The 24,328-nt window shown below is 35.1% G+C and overlaps 1 protein-coding gene across 3 annotated transcripts in view; it reads left to right on the plus strand.

The window, feature by feature from the left end:
- Nucleotides 1–24,328, plus strand: part of DEUP1 (deuterosome assembly protein 1) — an 89,868-nt gene that overhangs the window by 40,092 nt on the left and 25,448 nt on the right. For all 3 annotated transcript variants that reach the window (XM_074372847.1, XM_074372848.1, XM_074372849.1), the window contains 5 exons: nucleotides 2,455–2,560; nucleotides 6,905–7,102; nucleotides 8,699–8,785; nucleotides 20,211–20,234; nucleotides 23,500–23,651. In XM_074372847.1, the coding sequence (XP_074228948.1) occupies nucleotides 2,455–2,560; nucleotides 6,905–7,102; nucleotides 8,699–8,785; nucleotides 20,211–20,234; nucleotides 23,500–23,651 (567 nt within the window). The remainder of the gene's footprint in view (nucleotides 1–2,454; nucleotides 2,561–6,904; nucleotides 7,103–8,698; nucleotides 8,786–20,210; nucleotides 20,235–23,499; nucleotides 23,652–24,328) is intronic.

Here is a 24,328-nt window from a genome sequence, read left to right on the forward strand (position 1 = left end):
AGATGATTACATTGTTTTAAAGGCAATAATTATTTCTTCAAAGATGTGGGACCTGCTAGCATTTCTTTGAGGTCAGCTCTTAACAACAAATGGCAAGTTAAGATCCCTTAAAGTGATCTATTGTATGTCTTACCAAGGATGCTAGAATGCCTATGAGCCAGTCAGCATCATTGAGTGCTCCACATGCAAGCTATAAATCCATTGGAAGTATATTATATGCAAGGCACTGTTCCAGTCTGGTGAGTTGGTGAGAAATGTCTTCACACAAAGTACATATATGGCTGAAACCATAAGAAATTTCCTAGAAGAGCAAACCATTCAACCCATGTCTAGCTCTGGTTTGTGAAGAACATTGAAGGTGCTTTCTCTGGAGCTGTCTCACAAGGGCCAGTGCTGAATTCCAGACATTGCCAACTTCCCTTCAATGCATGATTCAATCTAAAATCTCATAGTTATTCATGTATTTGGCTGATACAGTTCTTCTGTTATGCCTGCTTGCTATCTTCTATTTAAGTTGGTATGTATTTTGGTCTCCAAACTACATCTTTCTCGTTTGGAGGTTAATCTTTAGTTCTAGCGTAATGAGATTTGGTAAAAAGGTAGATATTTAACTTTTCACAGCTTCCATTGTATTTTAGATTTTGCACATAATCTTCTCAACCCTCATCTTTCCCATTGTTTTTAATCGTTTTAGTTTGTTCTTACATGAAGGTGGTCCTATCTTCTTTATTGTTTTGATTTTTTTTTTCACTTGGACTCTTGTTTCTTCTTTGCAGTTGTATTAAAGTGAAGCAGACCAGGCTACAGGATGTAGACACACAATAGTTTTATAATAATAGCACTTTAATGTTTTCATTCATTTTCAGAATTGTTCTCAATAATGCTAAGATTTTGTTAGCTTTTTTCCTTTACTTATAGAAGCACCTTGGGCTGCTGTGTTCTGAGAGTTAGTAAAAATAATTCCTACACTCCTTTCCTACGTGACAAATGATAGTTCCTTTATATCTTTATATTATCGTGATTATTGTTTTTTTCTTGAACTTGTCCACATTAAAGTTTGACATTTGTTCCTTTTATTCACTGAAATTTATAAGATCATCATGAAGTTTTTACCATTTAGTTCCTCATTTCACTCCCTGAATTGCTTAGGAAGAATTGAAAAATAGGAAATTTCATTTTTCACTTTTTCAAAATCATAGCAAATAAGAAAAATTTAAGATTGATCCCAAAATAATGTTTTAGGAGAATATTGGATAAAATGCTCACCATATATTATTGAGTGGGAAATAAAAAGGGACTGAAAAATAATGTGTACAGTACACCCTAATGTACTGTAAAATAATGTACAGTGCATATATATTTTTATACACATATGCATAGGCAAAAAAGGCAGTTAGTATGCACAAAAATGCTAACGGTTTTTCGTAGATGATAACATTATAGAAGTATATACTCTGATAAACTCTGTTTTCTACAGTTAACATATATATTTGATAATCAGAAAAAAGCAATCCAGTCCAGACACATGTACCTCAGGGATATCACTATTAATTTATATCTTTAAAAGGTATAAATGTTCAATTACTTCAGTCAAGTTATTTTCAATCTTTATGTTAGTTATTTCTCTGTCATTACTTAGATTTTGTTTTGTTTGTGTGGTTTAAGTTTTTGATTTGTGGAACTTTTAAAGAAGTTTATTGGAAATTAAAATTATGTTCACTTGGAGTCTCTACTAGGCTAGTCCAGCAATAGTGGAAAGCATGCTGCTTTTCTTGTCTGGTTATCCTTATTTTTCTGTTTTAATGATTTTTTAAAATTTTTACCAACTTCCCTGATATGGAAGTGAACATTACCTTGTTTATAGTTCTCCAAACTTCCTGTGGAAATAGTACTTTTACTAGTCTCTGATTTTCCTCTCTAGTGTCCATATGTGGTTGCAATTCCATTTTATAAATTGAGCAGCCAAAGAATAGATGTATTTGAGCTCTCTTGGGGTAGACTGTCAGATTTAATCATTTTGGATCACTTTTATGGAGTAGTTACTCCCCTCTGACATCTCCTGACATAGTTCCTTTCCACAGTGTAGGAGTAAGTCAGGTGTATTTCCTTTTTTAAAATGGATTCCTAAGCTGTTTTATTATAAGAAACAGTCTTTTCTTCTTAACCCAAAAATTTTATCTGTATATGCAAATCCAGAATTCAGCCAACTTACAATGTATAATAGAAATTCCATATTAATTACTACCTTTTATTTTTTTGCTAAAACCATTTGCACTCAGTTAAATATGTAAATACTTACGGGATCTGAATGTATTAGAACTTGCCATTCCTGTAACTAAAAATGTTTCCAACAGACTAATAATCTAACTCTGCAACCTACAGTGGCCTCAATTAACATTATAATTGTAACAGTTTAACAAGTTAAGCTTAGTTTTTACCCGTTTTAATTTGTAGACTTGAATCATCTTATTCACCTTCTATTAAAGAACCAGAAAAAAAAAGGAAAGAGCTGTTTTTAGTGACCTCAGATCAGCCAAATCATGAAAAAGAATTGAACAAGGTATGGAAAATAATGAGCTCCGTTTTTCCAGACAGGTCTGAAGTCTTTGAAGACAAAGGTGGAAAAAAATCTTTCCTCTCACTCCCTTCTTTTTCCTTCTATATTTTCCACTAAGATAGTAACCTACCAAGCTGCTTGTTCTGATGCTTTGCTGTGTGATGCTATAAAAAACGCAAACGTTAGGTCATCCCTCTGCTGCTGGGAGACTGCCCGTGAAACGTCGGGGGCTGGGGCTCTGTGAGAGGTAGCTTCTAGCAGGAAGTGCGGGAGCACAGACCCAGGCGCTCAGCCACACGTTAGGGGCATGAGCTTGGGGACCTTGCCTCTGCGAGTTGCTCAGGGTCCTCATTTCTAGGATGGAGGTGCGATAATTAGTACCTACCTCACAAGGTTGTGATGAGCTAGGGTCAAATGAGCTAATAATAGCTGCTACTTAAATAGCTCTTGCCATGTGCCAGAAGCTGCTCTAAGGGCTTAGCCAATCCTAATTCATGTATTCCTCACAACCATTTTATAAGGTAAGTACTAAGATTACCTTCTTTTTATGTTGGAGAAAACTAAGGCACAGAGAAAGTAGGTAATTTCCCCCAATATTGCACAGTTAGTAAGTGTCACAGGCCAGATTTGTGTCCAGGCAGTCTGTCTCCAGAGTTAATACTCTTCTTTAAGTTAAAATCCATAAAATCATGCAAGTAAAGAGCTTAGAAAAGGACCTGCCTACCTCAGAGGAAGCGCCTTGTAGATGCTGGCTGTTGTTACTGTTGGTTACCCACGTTTGTCACTGAGCAGCTGACATGCGCCAGGTGCTCTGCCAGGAGCTGGGAACACAAGGATGAACAGACCTGGGCGTTGCCCTTGAAGACAGCATGATTCTCGGCTTCTACAAAAAGTATCTCCCCTTCTTCCTTTAGTAAAATTCCCTAGTGACTTTCTTTCCATGAGTTTATCTTGGCTACTACCCACTTCTCTGGTCTTAAGGTTTAAGGGTTACACAGAATATTCAATGCTAGGTAATCTAAACAATTATTAAAAGGACATGGCTTTGAATTATCATCCAGGGCCCAGCACAGTGCCTGACACACAATAAGTGAAAATAAATATTTAGAGAATGAATTAATCAATATTAAGGCTGAGGTCTCTCATGGTTGTATAGGGTTTTAAATTCAGTTGTTTGTGTAAATTCAGCAGGCATTTGCCGAGCATCTAGTAGGACTTCTGCTGGACTGCTTTTATGCAGGAAATACAATGATGTGAAAGACAAATCTGTCTCCCAAAGAATTGATATTCAGGCAACTAGTAAGTGTAGAAAAGGTGTTATGAATTAATGATCATTTCCCTTATATTTTTCACATAACCCCATGAAACTGATTTTATTGATATTTAAAACTATAACTTTAAAAACCTGTTATTTATTGGCGTCCCAGTGAATACATTATGATAAAAGGTTGGTTAAAGCCACCTAAAGCATATTTACACCATTCTTAACTTCATAGATTTAGGTAGAGTAATAAAATTTAGTAATATAAGAAATCTACTGATTTTTGCACAGTTCTGACATGAAGGGAGAGAATACAAGGTATACATCTCCTCACAGTCTCTAGGAGACTCTAGATAATGCATTGCTGTGCAGAAAAGGTAATGAATGAATTGTATACAGATAGCTATGGTTTCCAGCAAGTGTTTGTACAGGGCATTTTCATTCTCTTATAATAAAACCAGAAGAGCCATATACTAAGAATCTTGCAAGTATTTTTTCCTTCTTTTTTCAATATAGAATGTTTTTCAGTCATTTATTTTGTGATAAAATTGACATTTTAATTAAGCCAAAAATAATTGAGAGCTGGGTAAATTAATCTCACTTAAAAAGAAGTTTTGCAGTATATCATGTTTTAATACCTAAATGTTATGAAAATAATAAAAAAACAGTTTACTCCTTCATAATAGTATACCCATTTTTTCACATTTTAAAAGTTCCATTTTAAGAGAACATGTTACACTATACCACAGGGATGAAGTCAGCAAGTCCAAGCTGGAACAAATGATAAAACAAACCCATTGTTCACCAAATAAACTGTAAGGGAAAAAAATGGAGAGAGGAGATTGGAGACTTGTAATCTTGTCCTAGAGTGAGGGTATTTGTACTCTGGTCTCCTAGTCTTCTCTTCTGCTCTTAGGAGCTGGGTAACTTAGACCCAGTCAGTTCCTTTCTCTGCCAGTCTTTTTTTTTCCCCCCAGTTTTTTAAAATGATGAGTTAGACTATGTGGTTTCTAAGGTACATCCAACTCTGAAATTCCAACAATGTAAATAAAAAGAATAGATGACAGGTTGACGGTATAAAGCCTGAGGATGGTCCACCTTTGCCTTCCTGACCTGAGTACTTTCCATGTTAGGTCATCCTACTCTGGCTTTTTTCCACTGTGGAACCACCTTCTAAGGCTCTGCTTGTGGACGCTGACCTGGAATCAGACAGCCTGTTACCAGAAATGTGACTGTGAAGAGTTACATACCTTAATTTTCTAAACTGCAAAGCAGAAAAGATAGGAGCCAGTCTCAGTATGTGGGTGATGTTTAGATTTGAGTTCTAATAAACAAGCTCAAAGAACATTTATTACACTTCTGATACAATTTTAAATTTGATAGTGCCTGCGTATTTTATAATACTGAGGAAATGTTAATACTTTAAGACATTATAATAGTATTCTGGTTATGATAGAAAAAAAGGGAGCGTGCACCCTTATTCTTTTAGAGTTATGTCCTGAAATGTTTAAAGATGAAATTAAAAAAAAACAATTTTAACGTTCCCTGAGGTAAGTTAATATAAATCTCTTTGTGGATGGCCCCAACTTAACTCTCTAGCCTTATTTCTCACAACACATAAGTCCCAGCCACTCCAAACTCCCTTTAGTTCGCTGAGGGTGCCTTCCCTCTTTCACCCTGAGCCTTCAGTGCATCCTTTGCCTGGGAGCCCACCTCTGCCACTGGCTTCCATCTGGCTTCCATTCATCCTTCAATATTCATCTGATGTCCCTTCTTCTGGGAATCCTAACCTGACATCCCAGGGTGGAATAAGCACCACTCTACTATGTGCTACCGCTGACATCCATTGCTGCACTGTGTTGTAACTTTTTTTTCTGTTTCCCACAATGGACTATGATTTTTTTTTTTTTTAGATTGGTGACTGTATACTTTATCTCTGAACCTCAAGAATTAGAGACATGAATGACTTCTATAAAGATGGTATGAGGCTGAAGTGAGACAGTAGTAACAGGAATGGAGAGCAGAAGTGAGATTTAAGAGAGGTTGAAGTAGAGAGGACAGAATTTGCTCCCTGACTTGATTAGGGAGGATGATGGCGGGGAGGAGTCCAAGGTGATGCAGAGGTTTCTACTGTGAAAGGTTCAGCTAAAGTTAAGAATATGAGACTCTACAGGCTTAAGGAAAGTAGATGATACATTTTCATGGACACATTCAGTTTGAAATTTGTTATAACATGATTCTGTAAAACATGGTATTTAGTCACAAATAGTAGAGCATAATTTAGTCCAAAAATCACTGAATGTAAAGCTGAAAGTCCTAAGTTCTAGTCCTAGCTCTGCCAGCGAATAACTTTATGACTTTGAGCAAGTCACTCATCCTCTCTAAGCCAATTTTTTCTCCCTAAAAACTGGTCCATCAGCCTCTGGGTTGTGGGTCCAGAACTCTACCACTGCACCAGATCTGGAGTGGTGATTTGATGAGTATGAAGTAAGTTATAACGAGATGAGTAAGTCCCACAATCTGCTGCTCACAGCACACTGCTGTGGTTCACAGGTTTTGTGCACATGAAAGTGTGTTAAGAAGGTGAGCTTGTGTTAAATGTTCTTAGCATGCATGCACACGCACACAAAATTAAAACAATAAAGGGACACACACGTTTGGAGGTAATGGATATGATTATTATCCTGATTGTGATGATAGCAACACAAGTGTATGTCCAAACTCACCAAATTGTGTCCGTTAACTATATGCAGTTTTTTGTATAACAGTTATGCCTCAGTGAATCTGGGGGAAGCTTGATAATACTTTCCCTACCTTCCTGTCAAAGTAGTCATCAAAGTAGTATCAGTAGTTGGTAATGATGTACATACAATAGAGAACAGAAGTGAAAAAGAAATTTTAAAATTGGGAGGGAAAAGGTAAATGAATCATTGGGAGTAACTTTTTAATTTAGCATTGATCAGAAAAGGAGGGTAACGTGGGGCCAAAGTTTCAAGATAGGATAGGAGGACTGAACATGGCCAGTAAGACCTTGCAGCAGCTTTATAAAGGGTGTGTTACTCTTTTCTGGACTCTACCTGCTGCAGATGAGAAGCCAGCTCTATCAGGACGAAGAGTACCATAGCTCTGAGCAGGAAAGAATGAGGAGTGAAATCTCCGACCTAACAGAGGAGCTTCATCAGAAGGAGATCACTATAGCAACTATCATGAAGAAAGCTGCCCTTCTGGAAAGACAGTTGAAATTGGAGTTAGAAATAAAAGAGAAAATGTTAGCGAAACAACAGGTATGCAAGTGGCAGGACAGGGTCTGTCCAGGCCACTCTCCTGCTCTGTGCAGAGAGTAGCTGTCATTGTTGCCTCACGGAAGCATTGTATTTTCCTGTATTGTTTCCGAGATGAACATCATGGAAGTGCTTTGTGGAGTCACATGAAGCCTTGGTGAGATAATGCAAAGTGTCATCAAACGAGAACCGGGGATAAGTGGCAGCACAAGATAATTTCATTCAATCTATGCTGCCATTTCCTAGTGACCCATGTTCTGATCACCCTCTCCCAGTACGCGCTAGTCAGAGATTTCTTCCTGTATTTGTTTTCCCTCGTTCTCTGCCATTAACATTTTTGTCTCAAAAAAAGCTTCTATTCAAGTTGTCTTGGACACTTTCCATGCCCATTTCATGTCTTTATTTTAGGGTTTTAAAAAATGGGTATTGAAACATGAAGATTAGTTCATATTTACTAAACATTCACTCAATGCATAGCATGGTTCACGGAGAAAAACAGCAATTATAACATCATACTGTTAAAATGCTGCAAGTAACTTCTAAGTCTTTCCTCCCTCCCCCCCCCCTTTCTATTTATTTTGAAATTCCCTCCATCCCTTACTCATCATCAAATTAGTGGCCTGCTATTGAAACTGTAAGGTTTCTCTGCTTTTTTACCCTAAATACAGAGGTTTTGCAAGCATCATTCAGTAATGTTCTAGGCAGATGAGGATTACTTCACAAATAACAGGGCTATTTAAATCCTGTGTATTATAAAAGCAAGAAAAGATTCTACCTTTGCCCAGTTATAAGCCTTAAACTGTGAGGAACTGGTATAATATACAGGAAAACAGCATAGATGGGACAATAGCATTGGTTGCACCTGTAAAGGAAATGATATTTTACTGGTGTCAACAGTGATCGGTGTAGTTGGATTATGAATGACTTTTATTTTCACCTTTATATTCTTCTATATTTTTAGGTTTCATCAAGGAGGATATATTTTGTAATTTACAAAGTAAATCTTTTTAAGGGAAGTGTTTTGTGTAGAAATGAGCCCTAGGTAAATAAAAGGGTAAAAAAGCAGAGATACTATGTCTAAGTACTGCCAAGTAGAAGAAATTGGGGAAAAAATAAGAGACAAAACAAAGTAGTCCCCAAAAAAGAAGGAAATTCGGCAGAAATATCAGAAAGAACAAAGTTGAACATGAAAATCTTATTTGCATGTTGTAAAAATTAATCAGGTAATGAAGAAATGTAATGGACAGTGTTATTTAAGCATGTTTTTGAAATTGTGGTTTTTCTGGTGATAATTTGCATATGGTAGAAAAATAGAAGTGAGAAATGGAATTTTGGAATGGAAAAGGAAAAAAAGTGGTGAATCATTATTGTAATTATCTTTTTAATTTAGCACCAGTCGGAAAAGGTAGAATGGGGCCTCCCAAAGGTCGGAGCACTGAATGAAAACACCTGATTTACGGTGATCCTGCCTAAGACGTGAAGCGTTTCCCTTGGCCACGCTCAAAATATTTATATTAACAAAATAAAATTAATCTTAATAGAATTGTGAACTTTTATTATGACTTTTACATTGAATTTTAACTACAAATCTCCTTTTAGTTCTCAGATATGAGATATAAAGCTGTCAGAAGTGAAAACACACACCTGAAAGGAATGATGGGAGATTTAGACCCTGGACAGTACATGGTAATATGCTGAAATCATTCAGTAAATCGATCAGAGAGGTTACATAGTTGGTCAGGATTTACCCAGACATTATTTACTGAACGCTTCCTATGTGCCAGGCATGCGGGGTTTGGGCTGGCAAATTATCTTACACTTGGATGGAATTTACTTTCATCCTCAGGCTAGAACATTTGAATTTCTGGTTTTTCTCCCTTGTACTTTTCTTGGATTGGGCTCAATTCTGATTATTTCCTTAAACACTCTACTTCCATGCTTTTGCTCTTGCTCTTGCCTCTGAAATCCTACATCCATGACCCACACGTCAACCTTCCCTTTGCTGGAGTCACCCCTGAAACTCTAGTCAGAATGAATGGTTCTGACTACACTTGTTTTGTATTTTGGTCTGACTTGTTTCATAGCTTATCACTTCCTCACGGGATGGTGGACAAGGGCCATGCCTTATTAAATGTTTGTATCACCAGTACCTCCCAGCGTCAGGGGTATAAAAAGTGTTCAGTGAATGTTGAATAAGAAGGATGAATCAATGAATGATTGAGAATTGACCTTGTGGCTTTAAGCAGCGTCTTTACATTTTTACATAAGGCAACTTAAGTTCTGTGCCTTTCATTTCGGTAGTTTAATGTAACAGTTAAGGGTTGCTTTTTACATGCAAATAGGAGAACTTTTATTTATTGAACTAATGAAATACCACTGTTACTTGTTTACCATTTATTTGCCCTGAGTGAAAATTCTGAAATAAAATAATTTTCTGCCATTCAGGGTATGGGGGGGGGTGGAGATCCGAATGGCATTAGCTTAACCTGGCCTCACGTTCCTCAGCTGTGAAGTGAGGAGTAGGATTAGGTGTTCTCCATGGACTTTCCTTAGGCCAGGACACTGTATTGCTTTTTTGTCAGTATTTTTATATATTTTTTTCATGTTTTTTAATTGAAGTATAGTTGATGTACAGTTTTATATAACTTACAGATATACAAGATAGTAATCCACAATTTTAAAGGTTATACTCTTTATAGTTATTATAAAATATTAGTGATATTCCCTGTGCTATAATGTATCCTCATAGTTTATTTTACACATAGTAGTTTGTACCTCTTAATCCTCTACCCCTGTCTTGCCCATCCCCATCCCCTCTCTCCAGTGGTAACTGTTAATTTGTTCTCTCTATATCTGTGAATCTGTTTCTTTTTTGTTATATTCACTAATTTGTTGTATTTTTTAGACTCCACATATAAGTGATATCATACAGTAGTTGTCTTTCTCTGTCTGACTTATTTTACTTAGCAAAATGCCTTCCAAGTCCATCTGTGTTGTTGCAAATGTCAACATTTTATTCTTTTTTATGGCTGAGTAATATTCCATTGTATATACACACCATGCCTTCTTTATCCATTTATCTGTTGATGGACGCTTAGGTTGCTTCTCTATCTTGGCAATTGTAAATAATACTGCTATGAACATTGGGGTGCATGTATCCTTTCATATGAGTGTTTTTGTTTTTTTCAGATATATACCCAGGAGTGGAAGTGCTGGGTCATTTGGTAGTTCTATTTTTAGTTTTTTGAGGACCCACCATACTATTTCCACAGTGGCTGCACCAATTTACATTTCCACCAACAGTGTACGAGAGTTCCCTTTTCTTCACATCCTCGTCAACATTTGTTATTTGTGTTCATTTTGATGATAGCATTCTGACAGGTGTGAGGTGGTATCTCGTTGTGGTTTTAATTTGCTTATCTCTGATGATTAACAATGTTGAGCATCTCTTCATGTGAATGTCCTCCCTGAAAAGATGTCTATTTAATTCTTCCACCTAGTTTTTAATTGGGCTGTCTGAATTTTGATGTTGACTGTATGAGGTGTTTATATATTTTGGTTATTAACCCCTTATTGGTCATATTATTTGCAAATATTTTCTCCCATTAGTAGGTTTTCTCTACATTTTGCCAGTGATTTGCTTTGCTGTGCAAAAGCTTTTAAGTTTAGTTAGGTCCCATTTGTTTTTTTTTTTTTTTTTTTACTTTTCTTTAGGAAACAATATCCCCAAAACATAGGATTTATGTCAAAGGGTGTTCTGCCTATGATGATGCTGCATTTCTGTGATAGTACGCATGTGTTCTCCTGATAGCCCCTATTCTAGCATCAAAGAGCAGAAGCATTCTGGAAGCATTCTGCCTTCTTTGGGCCTTGTTATGGATCCTGTGATTGGAGTATAGATGGATAAAAAGTAGAGTATATGTGGTTTCCCAATCTGTTACGTAAAATCTGTGTGACAACTAGGACTTGTATTTCTAAACACTGGGCACACAAAAAAGTAAATTGGATCCTGCCCTCTTCTGTGTCTTTTTTCTCTCACAAAATGGTTTTTGTGTTATTTTTTAAAATTTCAGTCTGAATGTTTTTAGGTATGTATTCTGCTTCATGACAGCCCCAACTAAGCCTGCTTCACTCTGGCTCCTGTAGACATTTGGCTTTGTTCATTTATTTGTTTTCATTTTTTTTCAAGACATAGAACCCATAAAGATGTGTAAAAAAGAAGCTAATTATCCCCTCTCCTATCTCCAATCCAAGTTTGGATCCCAGAGCTATTCAGTGCTGACCAACTCGTGTGTCGCATTCTGTAACTTTTTCTTTGCTCGTGCACACATATAGAAGTGATGAGTTGAGTGTTCTTTTACAGAAATACATGTGTAATATATGCATTATTCTAAACTGTTTTTTGACTATAGCATGGACTTCTCTACAAGTCAGTATAGAAACTCTTTTTTCTTAACTTCTTAGAAAAAATAAATATATATACTTATGTAAAATATATATAAATTTTAGTGAATTGAATCATAACTTATATACTAGTGACTTTAGTGAAGTCTTTCTTTTTTCCTTGCTTCTCCTCTTCTCCTTTCTTCAGTTTCTCTAGCCACCTCATAACCCACCCACCAGATAACACATGGTAACTATTTAATATGTATCATCTTGTAGTTTTAAATATGGGTTAGGGGTTTTAACTTTTTCTAAAACTGGATTACATTTTACATACTTCTCTGTGCCTTATTTTTGTTCACTCAAAATATCCTTTGAAAATCCTTAAAAGTCAACTGATACAGGTCTTATGTGCTTCTGTGTAATTGCTTAATAATATCCCCACGATGCGAACATATCAAAAGTTATTCAGCTATTTTTCAGAATTACGTTCACCCTGAACAACATGGGGGTTAGGGGAATTGACCCTGCACAGTCAAAAATCTGTGCATAACTTTATTTTTTATTTATATTTTTACTGAAGTTAATTACAGTGTGTCTGTCTCTGGTGTACATGTGCATAACTTCACAATTGGCACTCCTCTATATTCAAGGATTCAACCAACTGCAGATCCTGCAATACTGTAATACAAATTTAGTGAAAAAAATCCATGTGTAAGTGGACCTGCACGATCCAAACTCATGTTGTTCAAGGGTCAACCATAACTCATTCATAATTAACAGCTCTGTCTCTAGGTTTTTGTACAAATAAGCAATACTATGAAGAACATCCTTATGCATACATCTTGGAACAGCTTCCTAAGAATGGAATTGCTGATTCGAAGTATATGTATGTTTTAATTTTAAAATATTTGTTGTTAAATCATGTCTATCATTTTTGTATAAGAGTACCTTCTTCTTTCATCCTTACTGCCAATAGATGTTATTGCTCTTTTAAATTTTTGTTAAGTCTGATGGGTGTAAAGTGATTTCTCAGCAGTACTTTAATTTGCATTTCCCTGACTACAGTGAGCATATTTTTGCATACTTATTGACAATGTACTATGAATTAGTTATAAAAAAAAAAAAGCTCAAGTTCATTTTCTTTGGGCTGTCCTTTTCTTGTCAATTTTTAACAGCATTTTTCTAAATTTGTTGTTTCTAATTTTATTTATGATATCATTTTGCCATACAAAAAGTTTTGAACTTCTATGTCAAACATACAGGTCATTTTGTTTATAGCTTGTGAAGTTCCTTCCTTGAGTAACGTAGTTTTTCCAACTTCTAGACAATATATATAGTTTCTTAGAGTTTCTTCAAAGATCTTTATATTTTTCATTTAATATTTAACCCCATTTGAATTATAATTTTGTATGTGATATAAAACAGAAATCGAATTTAAATTTTTATATAAATTTTAAGCTCAGTTAATCCAGTTTTTCCTGATAATTTCCTCTTGGATTCTATTTGGAACTGAATTAAATTTATATATTATCTTTAAAAGAACTGGCATTTTTGTGATAGTAAATTTTTCCATCCAAGTATACACTATGGCTTTCCATTTCTTCATCCCTTATTTTGTGCTGTTAGATAAGGCCTTACAATTTTCTTTGTATAAGTTCTGTGCCTTTCTTTTTAAATTTATTCTCAGGCATTGTATAATTCTTGTCACTATGGTTAAGCGTAATGTTTTACTTTTTCCATATCTAAGAATTTACTGATGGGAGGGGTGGAAACTCAGTGGTAGAGCATATGCTTAGCATGCGCAAGGTCCTGGGTTCAATCCCCAGTACCTCCTCTAAAAATAAAGAAAGGAAGAAACCTAATGCCTCCCAAATAAATTAATTTAAAAAAAGAATTTATTGCTAATATAGGAAAAAAGCCAAATTATCTTTTAATTCTAGTAGTAATTTTACTAAAATTTCTAAAGTTTTTTGAGATATACAATTTTATCAACAAAAATAGTTTTATCTCTTCTACTATTCATATCAGTAATTTTTGTCATATTGCATTTGCTAAAACAGTCCAAGAGAATATTAAATAATAATCATGATTGCTGACAAATCTGTCTAATTTCTGACTTTAGATGAAATTGTTTTAGAGTTTTACTGTTTAGGATAATATTTGTTCTTGATTTATGGTCTTTATTATATGTTTCTATTCCTAATCCACTTAGAGCTTTTAAAATTTGCTGCTGGTTTTGTCAAATGCCTTTTTAGCATCTATGACATCATGTAGTTTTTGTCTGTTAGTTAGTTGATGTGTAATAGACTATGATCCTGATATTGATCCACGTTTGAACTCCTGGAATAAACCTTCTTGGTCATTGTATTCATTTTCTAGGGCTTTCATAACAAAGTGCCACAAACTGGGTGGCTTACAACAACAGAAACTTACTGTCATATAGGTTCTGGAAGCTCCAAGTCCAAAATCAAGGTGTCAGCAGGGCCATGCTCTTTCTGAAACCTGTTGGGGAGGATTCATCTTTGCCTCTTCATAGCTTCTAGTGATTTGCCAACAATCTTTGGCAGTCCTGGAATGAAGATGCATCCGTCCAGGGCTCTGTCTTCACATGGCCGTCTGGCCATCTTCTTTCTGTTTCTTCGTATCATCTTCCCTTCACGTGTGTGTCTCGGTGTCCAGATTCTCCCTTTCGATTGAATACTGGTCATACCGGAGTAGGGTCCACCCTAATGACCTCATTTTCACTTGACTGCCTCTATAAAGGTCTTATTTCCAAATAAGGTCATATGCTGAGGTATTGATAATGGTTAGGACTTCAGCATGTGACAGTCATACTCTTAACAGTTTTTATGTATTACTGGATTCTATTGGATAACATTTTATTTAGAAATTAAGGTTTGTGTGTATAAATGAGATTTGTATATAATTCTTTTTTCTATGCTGGCTTTATAACATAAATTGGGAGCTTTTCATATTTATATGAGTTGTCTAGAATAATTTAAGTAATATTGGAATTACAGTTCTTTAAAGGTTAGAAGGAACTTAGCTGTGAAACCATCTGAATATTGAAGTTTCAGTGAAGTAGATCTTCAATTACCTTTCCATTCTCTTTTAGGGTACTTGGCACATAAAAATTTCACTTCTTCTTAGGTTGTTTTTGGTAATTTTTATTTTTCTAGGAAATCTTTACCCATTCCAATATGTTTCCTTGTTACCGAAGATAGTAAGATCCTGAAGTCCTTTGCATCTCATCTGTATTTTGCATTTGTGTTTCTTTTCTTATTTCTAAGCTTGTGTGGTTTAGCTCTCTTTCTTTTTAAATCTGGCACACCAGATGTGCTTTTCTTATGTAACCTTTCCTTGTGCCATTCTACCATTCAAGAACACGTGCTCAGTTTCCCATAGGAAATCAGAACTCTTCACATTCCGTGGCTTCCTTCATCTGGCTCACCCCCTTGGTTCTCTGTAGTGACCCACACAAAGCCCCCATTGTAGCTAGACCAGTCTTGGTCTCATCTGCACATGTGATGCTCATTTCTCATGCTCTCTTGCTTCTAGGCCTTTGCACATACTTTTCCTTCTACCTAAAACTCCCCTTTCCCTACTTCACATGGTCATGCCCTATTAATTTTTTAAGTCGCTCAGCATAAATTTCATGTTATACAAAATTTTCCTTGATTTTCCTCTGTTAAGTATCCCTCCTTGAAGCTACCATAGCATCTTTTACTTAACGTCTATCATACCACAATATTAAAATTACCTGTTTCTTGTCAACTAGCCATCCCCTTACCAGTCGGCTCATTGAGGGCAGTTGTGTCCTAGTTTACCGCTGTACCTCAGTACTTAGTATAGTGCTGAATATAGGAGGCACTGAAAAATTCACCCATTTTTCAGATGAGTGAATGAACAAATGAGTGAGTGAATAAATGAATGAATCAATCCATTATATGTCCTCCACCTGAGTGCTTTTCCTTTACCAAAGTAAAGACATACCCTTTCTTTACTAAATCCTATCAGTCCCTTAAGGGACTAGATTAAATTTTATCTCCTCCATGAATTCATTTCCCATTACCCATGTCCCTTCTCCAACAGCACTGTTAATTATAACAAACAGTATTTGAATTGTCTTCTTTCATTTTTTAATTATTTAGTATAGGTATGATTTGTCTCATATGATTTGTCAAGAAGTCGTGGACTTCTTGAAGGAAGAAGTGGACTGTACTTTATACTTTTCTTCATGTAAGGTTTGGTATAGGGTAGGGCTCAATGAATACTTGAGGACTTACAGGACTCACCTGTAGTCTAAAAGGTTTGAATAAGTTATCATGGAAACCATCACTAATATCATTAAACGATCACCAAAGCCTTGTCTCATCTCACTTCCTGCATGACCTCAGTCCCAACAGTTGACATTCGTTGATTCAAAAAACATCTGAGTTCCTACTTGGTGCAACATAACTTAACGCATAATTATATCGTATCTGTATTATTCACGATTTTTTCATACATGTTAGTCTGCTCAGTTTTATTGTGTTTTCCATAAAAGCAAGGTCACTTTTTGATTTTTGATTATGTCTGCAGCACTTAGCACTTATATATACATATATAATATATATTTGTCTAAAGATTGATTAGTGGGGCTGTCATAAAATAGAATGCCATTGATGTAGCTTTCCATGTGATGCTTATTAAAAATTTAATCATATATTTTATGTAAGATTGTATTTCATATAGGAAATTTTTTAAATTGAAATATGCTTGACATAAAATATTATGTTAGTTTCAGGTGCACTTCATAGTGATTTAACATTTGCGTATATTATGAAATGAACTTGTTATTTGTTGTCTTTTTTATGATAGCCTTTCTAACAGTATGAGATGGTCACATTGTGGTTTTGATTTGCATTTCCCTGGTGATTAGTGATGCATATATTATGAAGTGATCACCACAATAGTCTAGTAACCATCTGTCCCATATAAAGTTACTTCAGCATTATTGACCATATTCCGTATGCTGTATATTGCATCCCATAGCTGATTTATTTTATGCCTGGATGTTTGTGCCTCTTAATCTCCTTCACTTATTTCACCCAACCATCCTCATGACCTCCCCTCTGGCAACCATCAGTTTTTCCTCTGTGTCCTTGTGTCTGTTTTTGTTTTATTTGCTTGTTTTGTTTTTTAGATTCCATATATAAGTGAGATTATATAGTATTTGTCCTTCTCCATCTGACTTATTTCACTTAGCATAATAGCCTCTAGGTCCATCCATGTTGTCCCAAATAATAAGATTTCATTTTTTATGATGGCTGAGTAATATTCCATTGTATATATACACATCTTCTTTATTCATTTTCTGTTGGTGGACACTTAGGTTGCTTCCATATCTTGGCTATTGAAAATAATGCTTCACTGAATATTGGGGTACATATATCTTTTTGAGTCAGTATTTTTGTTTCATTTAGGTAAATACCCAGATGTAAAATTGCTGGATCATATGACAGTTCTGTTTTTAATTTTTTAAGGAACCTCCATAGTTTTTTCCATAGTGGCTGTTCCAATTTATATTCCTACCAGTAGTGCACGAGCATTCCTTTTCTCCACATCCTCACCAACACTTGTTATTTGTTGTCTTTTTTATGATAGCCTTTCTAACAGTATGAGATGGTCACACTGTGGCTTTGATTTGCATTTCCCTGATGATTAGTGATGTTAGGCATCTTTTCATGTCTTTTGGCTATCTGTATGTCTTCACTGGAAAAATACCTGTTCACATCCTGTATCCATTTTTTAATCAGTTGTTTTTTTGATGTTGAGTTGTGTGAGTTATTTATATATTTTGGATATTAACCTTTATCAGGTGTATCATTTGCAAATATCCTCTATTTGTTAAGCTGCCTTTTTGTTTTGTTGATAGTTTCCTTCCCTGTGCCAAAGCTTTTTAGTTTGATGTAAGACACTTGTTTATCTTTGCTTTTGTTTCCCTTACCTAAAGAGACAGATCCAAAAAAATATTACTGAGACTGATGTCGTGAGCATACTATCTATGTTTTCTTCTAGTTCTTTCATTTCAGGTCTTACATGTAAGTCTTTAGTCCATTTTGTGGGTTTTTTTGTGCATGATGTGAGAGAATAGTCCAATTTGATTCTTTGGTATGTAGCTTTCCAGTTTCCCCAACACCATTTATTGAAGAGGCTGTCTTTTTCCTCTTGTATGTTCTTGCTGCCTTTGTCATAGATTAATTGACCATGTAAGTGTGGATTATTTTCTGGGCTATGTTAGGTTTACAATTGTTGTGTCTTCTTCTTGAATTGATCCCTTTATAATTATGTAATGTCTTTTGTCTCTGTTACAGTTTTTGTTTTAAAGTCTTTTTTTTTTTGTCTGACATAAGTATTGCTAACTCATCTTTCTTTTTATTTCCATTTGCATAGAATACCTTTTTTCATTTGTAAAGAATACATTTTTCCATCTCCTTTCAGTCTGTGTGTATCTTTAGATCTTAAGTGTGTCTGTTGGAGGCAGCATATACATGGGTCTTGTTTTTTATCCATTCAGCCACTCTGTGTCTTTTGAGTGGAGTGTTTAGGCATTTGTATTTAAAGTAATTATTAATAAGCATGTACTTGTTGCCATTTTGTTCATTGTTCTCTTTGTTCTTTTGCTTTTTTCCTTGTGATTTGATGACTGTATTTATGATGATCTTTTAAGTTCAAATGCATTTTGACAACTCTACATTTTTACTCTCCCCTCATGTTTAATATTTTTGAAGTCTTATATCTCTTTGTTTCGTGTATTCCTTAGCTATTTATTATGGATGTAGTTGATTTTACTACTTTTGTCTTTTAACCTTTCTACTAGCTTTATAAGTGGTTGATCTACTACCTTTACAGTATGTTTTCCTTTACCAATGAAATTTTTCCTTTCCTAATTTTCTTATTTCTAGTTGTGGCCTTTTCTTTCCAGTTAGAGAAATCCCTGTAACATTTTCTGTAAAGCTGGCTTAGTGGTGCTGAACTTCTTTAGCTTTTGCTAATCTGTAAAACACTTTCTCTCTCCTTCAAATCTGAGTGATAGCTTTGCTGGTAGAGTATTCTTGGTTGTAGGTTTTTCCCTTTCATCACTTCAAATATATCATGCAATTCCCTGCTGAACTGCAGAGCTTCTGCTGAAAAATCAGCTGACAGTATTGTGGAGTTCCCTTGTATGTAATTAGTTGCTTTCTCCTACTGCTTTTAAGATTATGTCTTGATCATTAATTTTTTCCATTTTAATTATAATGTGTCTTTATGTGGATCTCTTTGGGTTCATTTTGTTTAGGACTGTCTGTGCTTCCTGGACCTGGATGTCTGTTTTCTTCCCCAGGTTAGGGGAGTTTTCAGCTGTTGTTTCCTCCAGTAAGTCTCCTGCTCCTTTCCTTCTCCCTTCTCCTTCTGGGACCCCTGTAATGTGAATGTTAGTATCCTTGATGTTGTCCCAGATGTCTCTTAACCTGTCTTCATTTTTAAAAATTGTTTTTTCTTTTTTCTGTTCAGCTTGGGTGATTTCCCCTACTCTGTCTTCACTGATCTGTTCTTCTCTATCATCTAATCTACTTTTGATTCCTTCTGGTGTATTTTTTACTTCATTTATTGTATTCTTCAGCTCTGTTTGGTTCTTCTTTGTATTTTCTAACTCTGTGAAACTTCTTACTGTGTTCATCCATTCTTCTGCTGAGTTCATTGAGCATCTTTTTGATCATTACCTTGAACTCTTTATTTGATAGATTGCTTATTGCCACTTCACCTAGCTTCTTCATAGGGAACATATACCTCTCCCATCTCATTTTGCCTACTTTTCTGTTTCTATATCTTCATACTAGGTAGGTTGGTTATGATTCCTGATTTTGGAGAAGTGGCCTTATGTAGAAGATGTCCTGTGGGGCCCAGCAGCACATTCCCCTCCATTCACCAGAGCTATGTGCTCTTGAAGTGCCCTGTGTGTGGGCTCAGGAGCCTGATGTAGGGCTCAAATCCCTTGATCCTTGGAGAGGACCTCTGCAATTGTGACATTTCTGCACTTTGAGAGTTGCTGATCCAGGGATGTGGGTCCTTGACTATGCCATGTCTCCATCCTTTCTCCCTGTCTCATTGTGGTTCCTTCTTTATATATTTAGTCATGGAAAAGCTTCTCTGCTAGTCTTCAGGTTGTTCTCACAGATATTTGCTCTATAAGTAGTTGTAATTTTGATGTGCCCCTGGGACAAGGCAAGTTCAGGATCTTCCTACTATGCCATCTTGGCCACACTCCCCTCATACGTAAAGTTGACTTTATAATTGCTCTCCATTTTTTATATGTGAAGAATTGGAATTGAGTTTGGTAATTGAAATAGTCAAGCCATTGCCCAAAGAGAACAATCTCAAGTGTCCACTGAATAATAAATAAAGAGTCCAATATGAGTCCTGGCTTTTTAAGCTTTTATGATCTATTATGTCACTTATTTAGCACCTACTAGCTTAAAGATTTCATGAAGGAAACTCCTACCTGTTACATGTTTAAATTCCATAATTAGTTAATTCTCCCTGAAATATTTGGAGTGAATAAGTAAGCATAGAATTAAGTAATTTGTGCTGAAATTTTACCTCAGGCAATAAGAAACATAATATTTACATCATTATTTTTAGATCTTCTAAAATATATAGTGTTTGTATAATATTAAAATAACAATTACTTTTTCCTTTCTAGACAAGTGGACTTACTGATATAAAGGTAGGTCATTTCTGAATATCAGAGCTTTGAGAATTTTTCTGCTTAATTAACTGTGATACTCCCTGAATATTTACACTAAAGGCAGAAAGGTTGAAAAATGACACCCACCCAGGAACAGGAACAGCAGCCCTGCACTCAGTCCTTACCCATTGCATACCTGGAGCTGTGGCAACTCCCATTCTCCTCTGGAGAATTTAGTGATGGGACCAAGCACCTGGTATGTAAGTTCTCCTGGGGTCTCAGTGAGATACTTAGAGTAGGAACAGAACTAGCAAGATGTTTTTTGCTTTGAAAAAGATGTTTTCCTTGGATTTGTGCAAAATCTTGACTATATGGAGAAAAGTGAGGGGTTTATCTTATTCTGCCGCTGGGTAACTAACAATGAATTAAGTTTATCACGATAGTTTTTTTGATTCCATATTTACTTAGACCTATATTTGTTAAATTCTCTTTCATTTAAGGGAGGCATCATAAAATTAGATTTAATCAGAACTCAGAAGTTATGGTAACTTTTAAGACTAATTTGCCTTTCTCTGTCCATAAAGTTTGCTAAATAAAATAACGGCATAAAAATTAGTACCCTCATAAGCATCTGAAACATCCATTTGCATACTAAAAATTAATATATTAATCTTAAAACATGATCAAAACCAGTCCTTCTGTAGAAATACTTTGTTAGCCTATTACTATAGAATATACATGAATTTAAGAGAAAAAGTGCACATGCAAAATACAGGCAGTTTAGTAACTCATATGGCCTTAAGCCAGTGTGTCCAAGTAAACAGGCACCAGGAAGTTTTGCCATTTCAAGAAACACAAAGGATTAAAACTATGAAACCCTAGTAAGAGGGGGTATAGCTCAGTGGTAGAGCATGTGCTTAGCATGCACGGGGTCCTGGGTTCAGTCCCTAGTACCTCTGTCAAGAAAAAAAAAAGTAAACCTAATTACCTCCCCCCCACAAATAAATCATAATAATAATTTTTTTTAATTTTTAAATTTTTTAAAAAACTACAAAACCCTAAAATTTGGGGAGGGAAACAAGAAATTGAGATGATGAGCCTGTAAAATAACCTATCAGCGATACAGAAGTAAAGTTCCATCAGTGCCTGTTGTCACGGGATAACCGTCTAATGGAAGATACATTTCTGAAATCGCTAGAAAAGTATTTAAGAAAAACATGACATTAGAGAGCCCCAGAAATGTTATCAAGGGAAATGGAAAATGCTTTTAATACAAATAGTGTAAATGCATTACCTGTGTAATTCTGAGGTCAATCTCACACCACTTATTTAATTATGGTACATTTAGAAAATTGTGGGTTTTTTAAAAAATTATTACTATCATTCTTAATTACTTTAAACCAACACTAGACCACAGAGTCACAGATGAAGTCTAATTTTATGGAAAAATTTTGAATAAAATTATAACAGAGCAGCAGACCATCAAGAATTATGTATTTTGACTAGTAGATGTCTTTTTAGGAATAAAATTTTGAACCTTTTCCAAGATCTTTTTCAAACAGATCTGCTCATATGAATATTGTCCTTATGAGGGACAGATTTTGCCTCCTTTATATTTGTCACAATTCTCTACTTTTAGAATGAATAATCCTTTCTCTTTTAAAGCAGACTATAAACTACTTTTTTATGTGCACTAGTGTTATCTCAAATGAGCAAAGTTGAGACATAAACACAAGAACCCAATAAGCAGCGAAATACCTTCAATGGCCCTTCTTTCCCAGAGGTCGCCTTAGTCAATAGACGTATACATATATAACCCTTTCTGTATCGTGTTGAGGAAGTTTGCCCTCTTGGAGCTTTTTTTTTTTTTTTTTTTTTTTCATTCAAAAGTAAGACCTTTCCAAAGATTTATAAACTGCTATAATACATTAGGCAGTAAATAGAAATTATAATAAACAGACTTGGCCTTTGAAACAAAAAATAAAACATAGGTAAACATTTGAATGCCTAATACATATATATTTCTATACTTATTTATAAATATTGATACTAATATAATAGTACATGAAGTATTTTATTTTTCCCATTTTTTATTGAAATACATTTGATTTACAATGTTGTGTTAGTTTCTGGTGCAGCAGAGTAATTCAGTTATATATATACATATTCTTTTTTCATATTTTCATTCATTACACATTGCTACAAGCCATTGATAATATACAAATAATTTTAAATGTGCAATTAGTCAAAATTTTTTGAATGACCTTATGACCAGCAACCCATATGAAATGGCACTCAAAGCCTTAAGTTTAGAAACTTCAAAATGAAAGCTCTAAGCCATAATCATCTATAGTCTTAAGAGCATTTAAACTTAGAAATTTGGAACATTAAAAAGATATTTTACTCATGTTATACTTTTTGTGCTAAAATATTATCTTCTGAAAGCAGAGAACTATTATTTAATCAGGAAATTCAGATCATAGCACTATAAATGTGGGATCATTTAAAGCATTTTCATGAGTTTTCATGTGAGAATATATTCTGTTTTTTAAAACTTTGTGAGAGGGAAAGTTTAGACTCTCCCTCAGAAACTTCTGACAGCATTTAATTAAAACAGCATCAGGAATCTTTATTCTTGCTCTGTACCTCTCATTTTGTGATTTAAATATGTTTCTTATTCCTTTATGAAGATATTAAAATTGGGTTGCCCATACCAGATAGTAGAACTTTATCATGAAGCTACATTGTTCAAAACTGTGTGGTACTGGCACAGTCCCAACCTTAAGATTGTTGGTATAGAACAGTCCAGAATCAGACCCCAGTCTATATAGATTTAATATATAATTTGTTGCATCACCCAACAGTGGGGAAGCAATATGTAATTTTCTGTAATGACATGTATTATTTTAATCAGAAAAAAATCTTTTAAAATTGAAAGTTACGTTGATTCTGTTTCCATTATTAATCAACACTAGAAGGCATACCCTATAAACACAGAAACTCATAAATCTAGCCAAGTTGTTCTAGATACAGAGAACGGTGCATGCAGCAAGCCTGTTCTGGTTGGAGCATGGGCAGTAGTGGAGGTGTCACTTTCATTGCGATGTGTTCAGTGGCAGCTGTCACAGCGTCTGTGTTGTGAGAGGGTGAGGGTGGGAGGGGCATTTAGGAGGTACACACTAGTAGAGCCACATCACTCGACTCAAATGAGATGGTTTTTTCCCCACATGTGTCCAAATGCACAGAAAATGTGTATCACTTGTAAGTAACAATTTTTTAAATAATGGTTTATTTTATTCTCTAGAGTATGGACTTCACTAACAGGGAACAGTCAAGGCATACATCTATTAACAAACTGGAATATGAGAACGAAAGGCTCCGAAGTGATCTTGCAAAACTTCATGCCAATGAAAAATCAACATGGGCTAGTCAAAATACCTATGAAGGAACAGGAAGGTACGCCTATCAAAGCCAAATAAAATGGGAAAAAATGAAGACGGGTATGCTGACTCCATTACATAAGGACATAAATGTATTCACATTTAAGTGAAATTTATTTTAAACAATTCAATTATAATTTTACGTACTTTCTCTTCAGTTTAAAATTTATTTTGTGGTGATAATTCAGTAGCCTAGATACACTGTTTTATATGAAATTCTGTGTTGTCAGTAGCTTATGAAGTATAACAGTGAAGTGGGTAGAGTGTTCAAATGAGTTTTCATCACTTCAGACCCTTCTTAGAACCTGATGTGGCACACGAAATATACAGATAAGTAATCTTATTTTTTATGACAATATATAGGAAGATACCATGTCTGACTTAACTTCAAAAATATATACACTTTATATTGACACTCCTGCTGGGTGATTTCTGACCAGCTGTAGGACATTTCATAGGAAAGAACCTATGGATGTGTAGGAGAGGTTTTCTCTGAGTGAAGAGAAGCATGTGAAAAATCAGTATCTGCTGCCCACGTTGTCCCCATGCTCGTTAAAATGTCTTAGTTCAGAATTTAAGTACATATAACAGCCAAAAAATCTGACTAATTTCTTCAACTTTAATAAAATATTTATGGAGCAGAACTGTCTCTGGAAGCCTTTCACCGTTTTCCCAAACTTGGAAAATGCTCAG

This window comes from Camelus bactrianus, chromosome 10, assembly GCF_048773025.1.
Source record: "Camelus bactrianus isolate YW-2024 breed Bactrian camel chromosome 10, ASM4877302v1, whole genome shotgun sequence".
In the NCBI taxonomy this organism is placed as follows: domain Eukaryota; kingdom Metazoa; phylum Chordata; class Mammalia; order Artiodactyla; family Camelidae; genus Camelus; species Camelus bactrianus.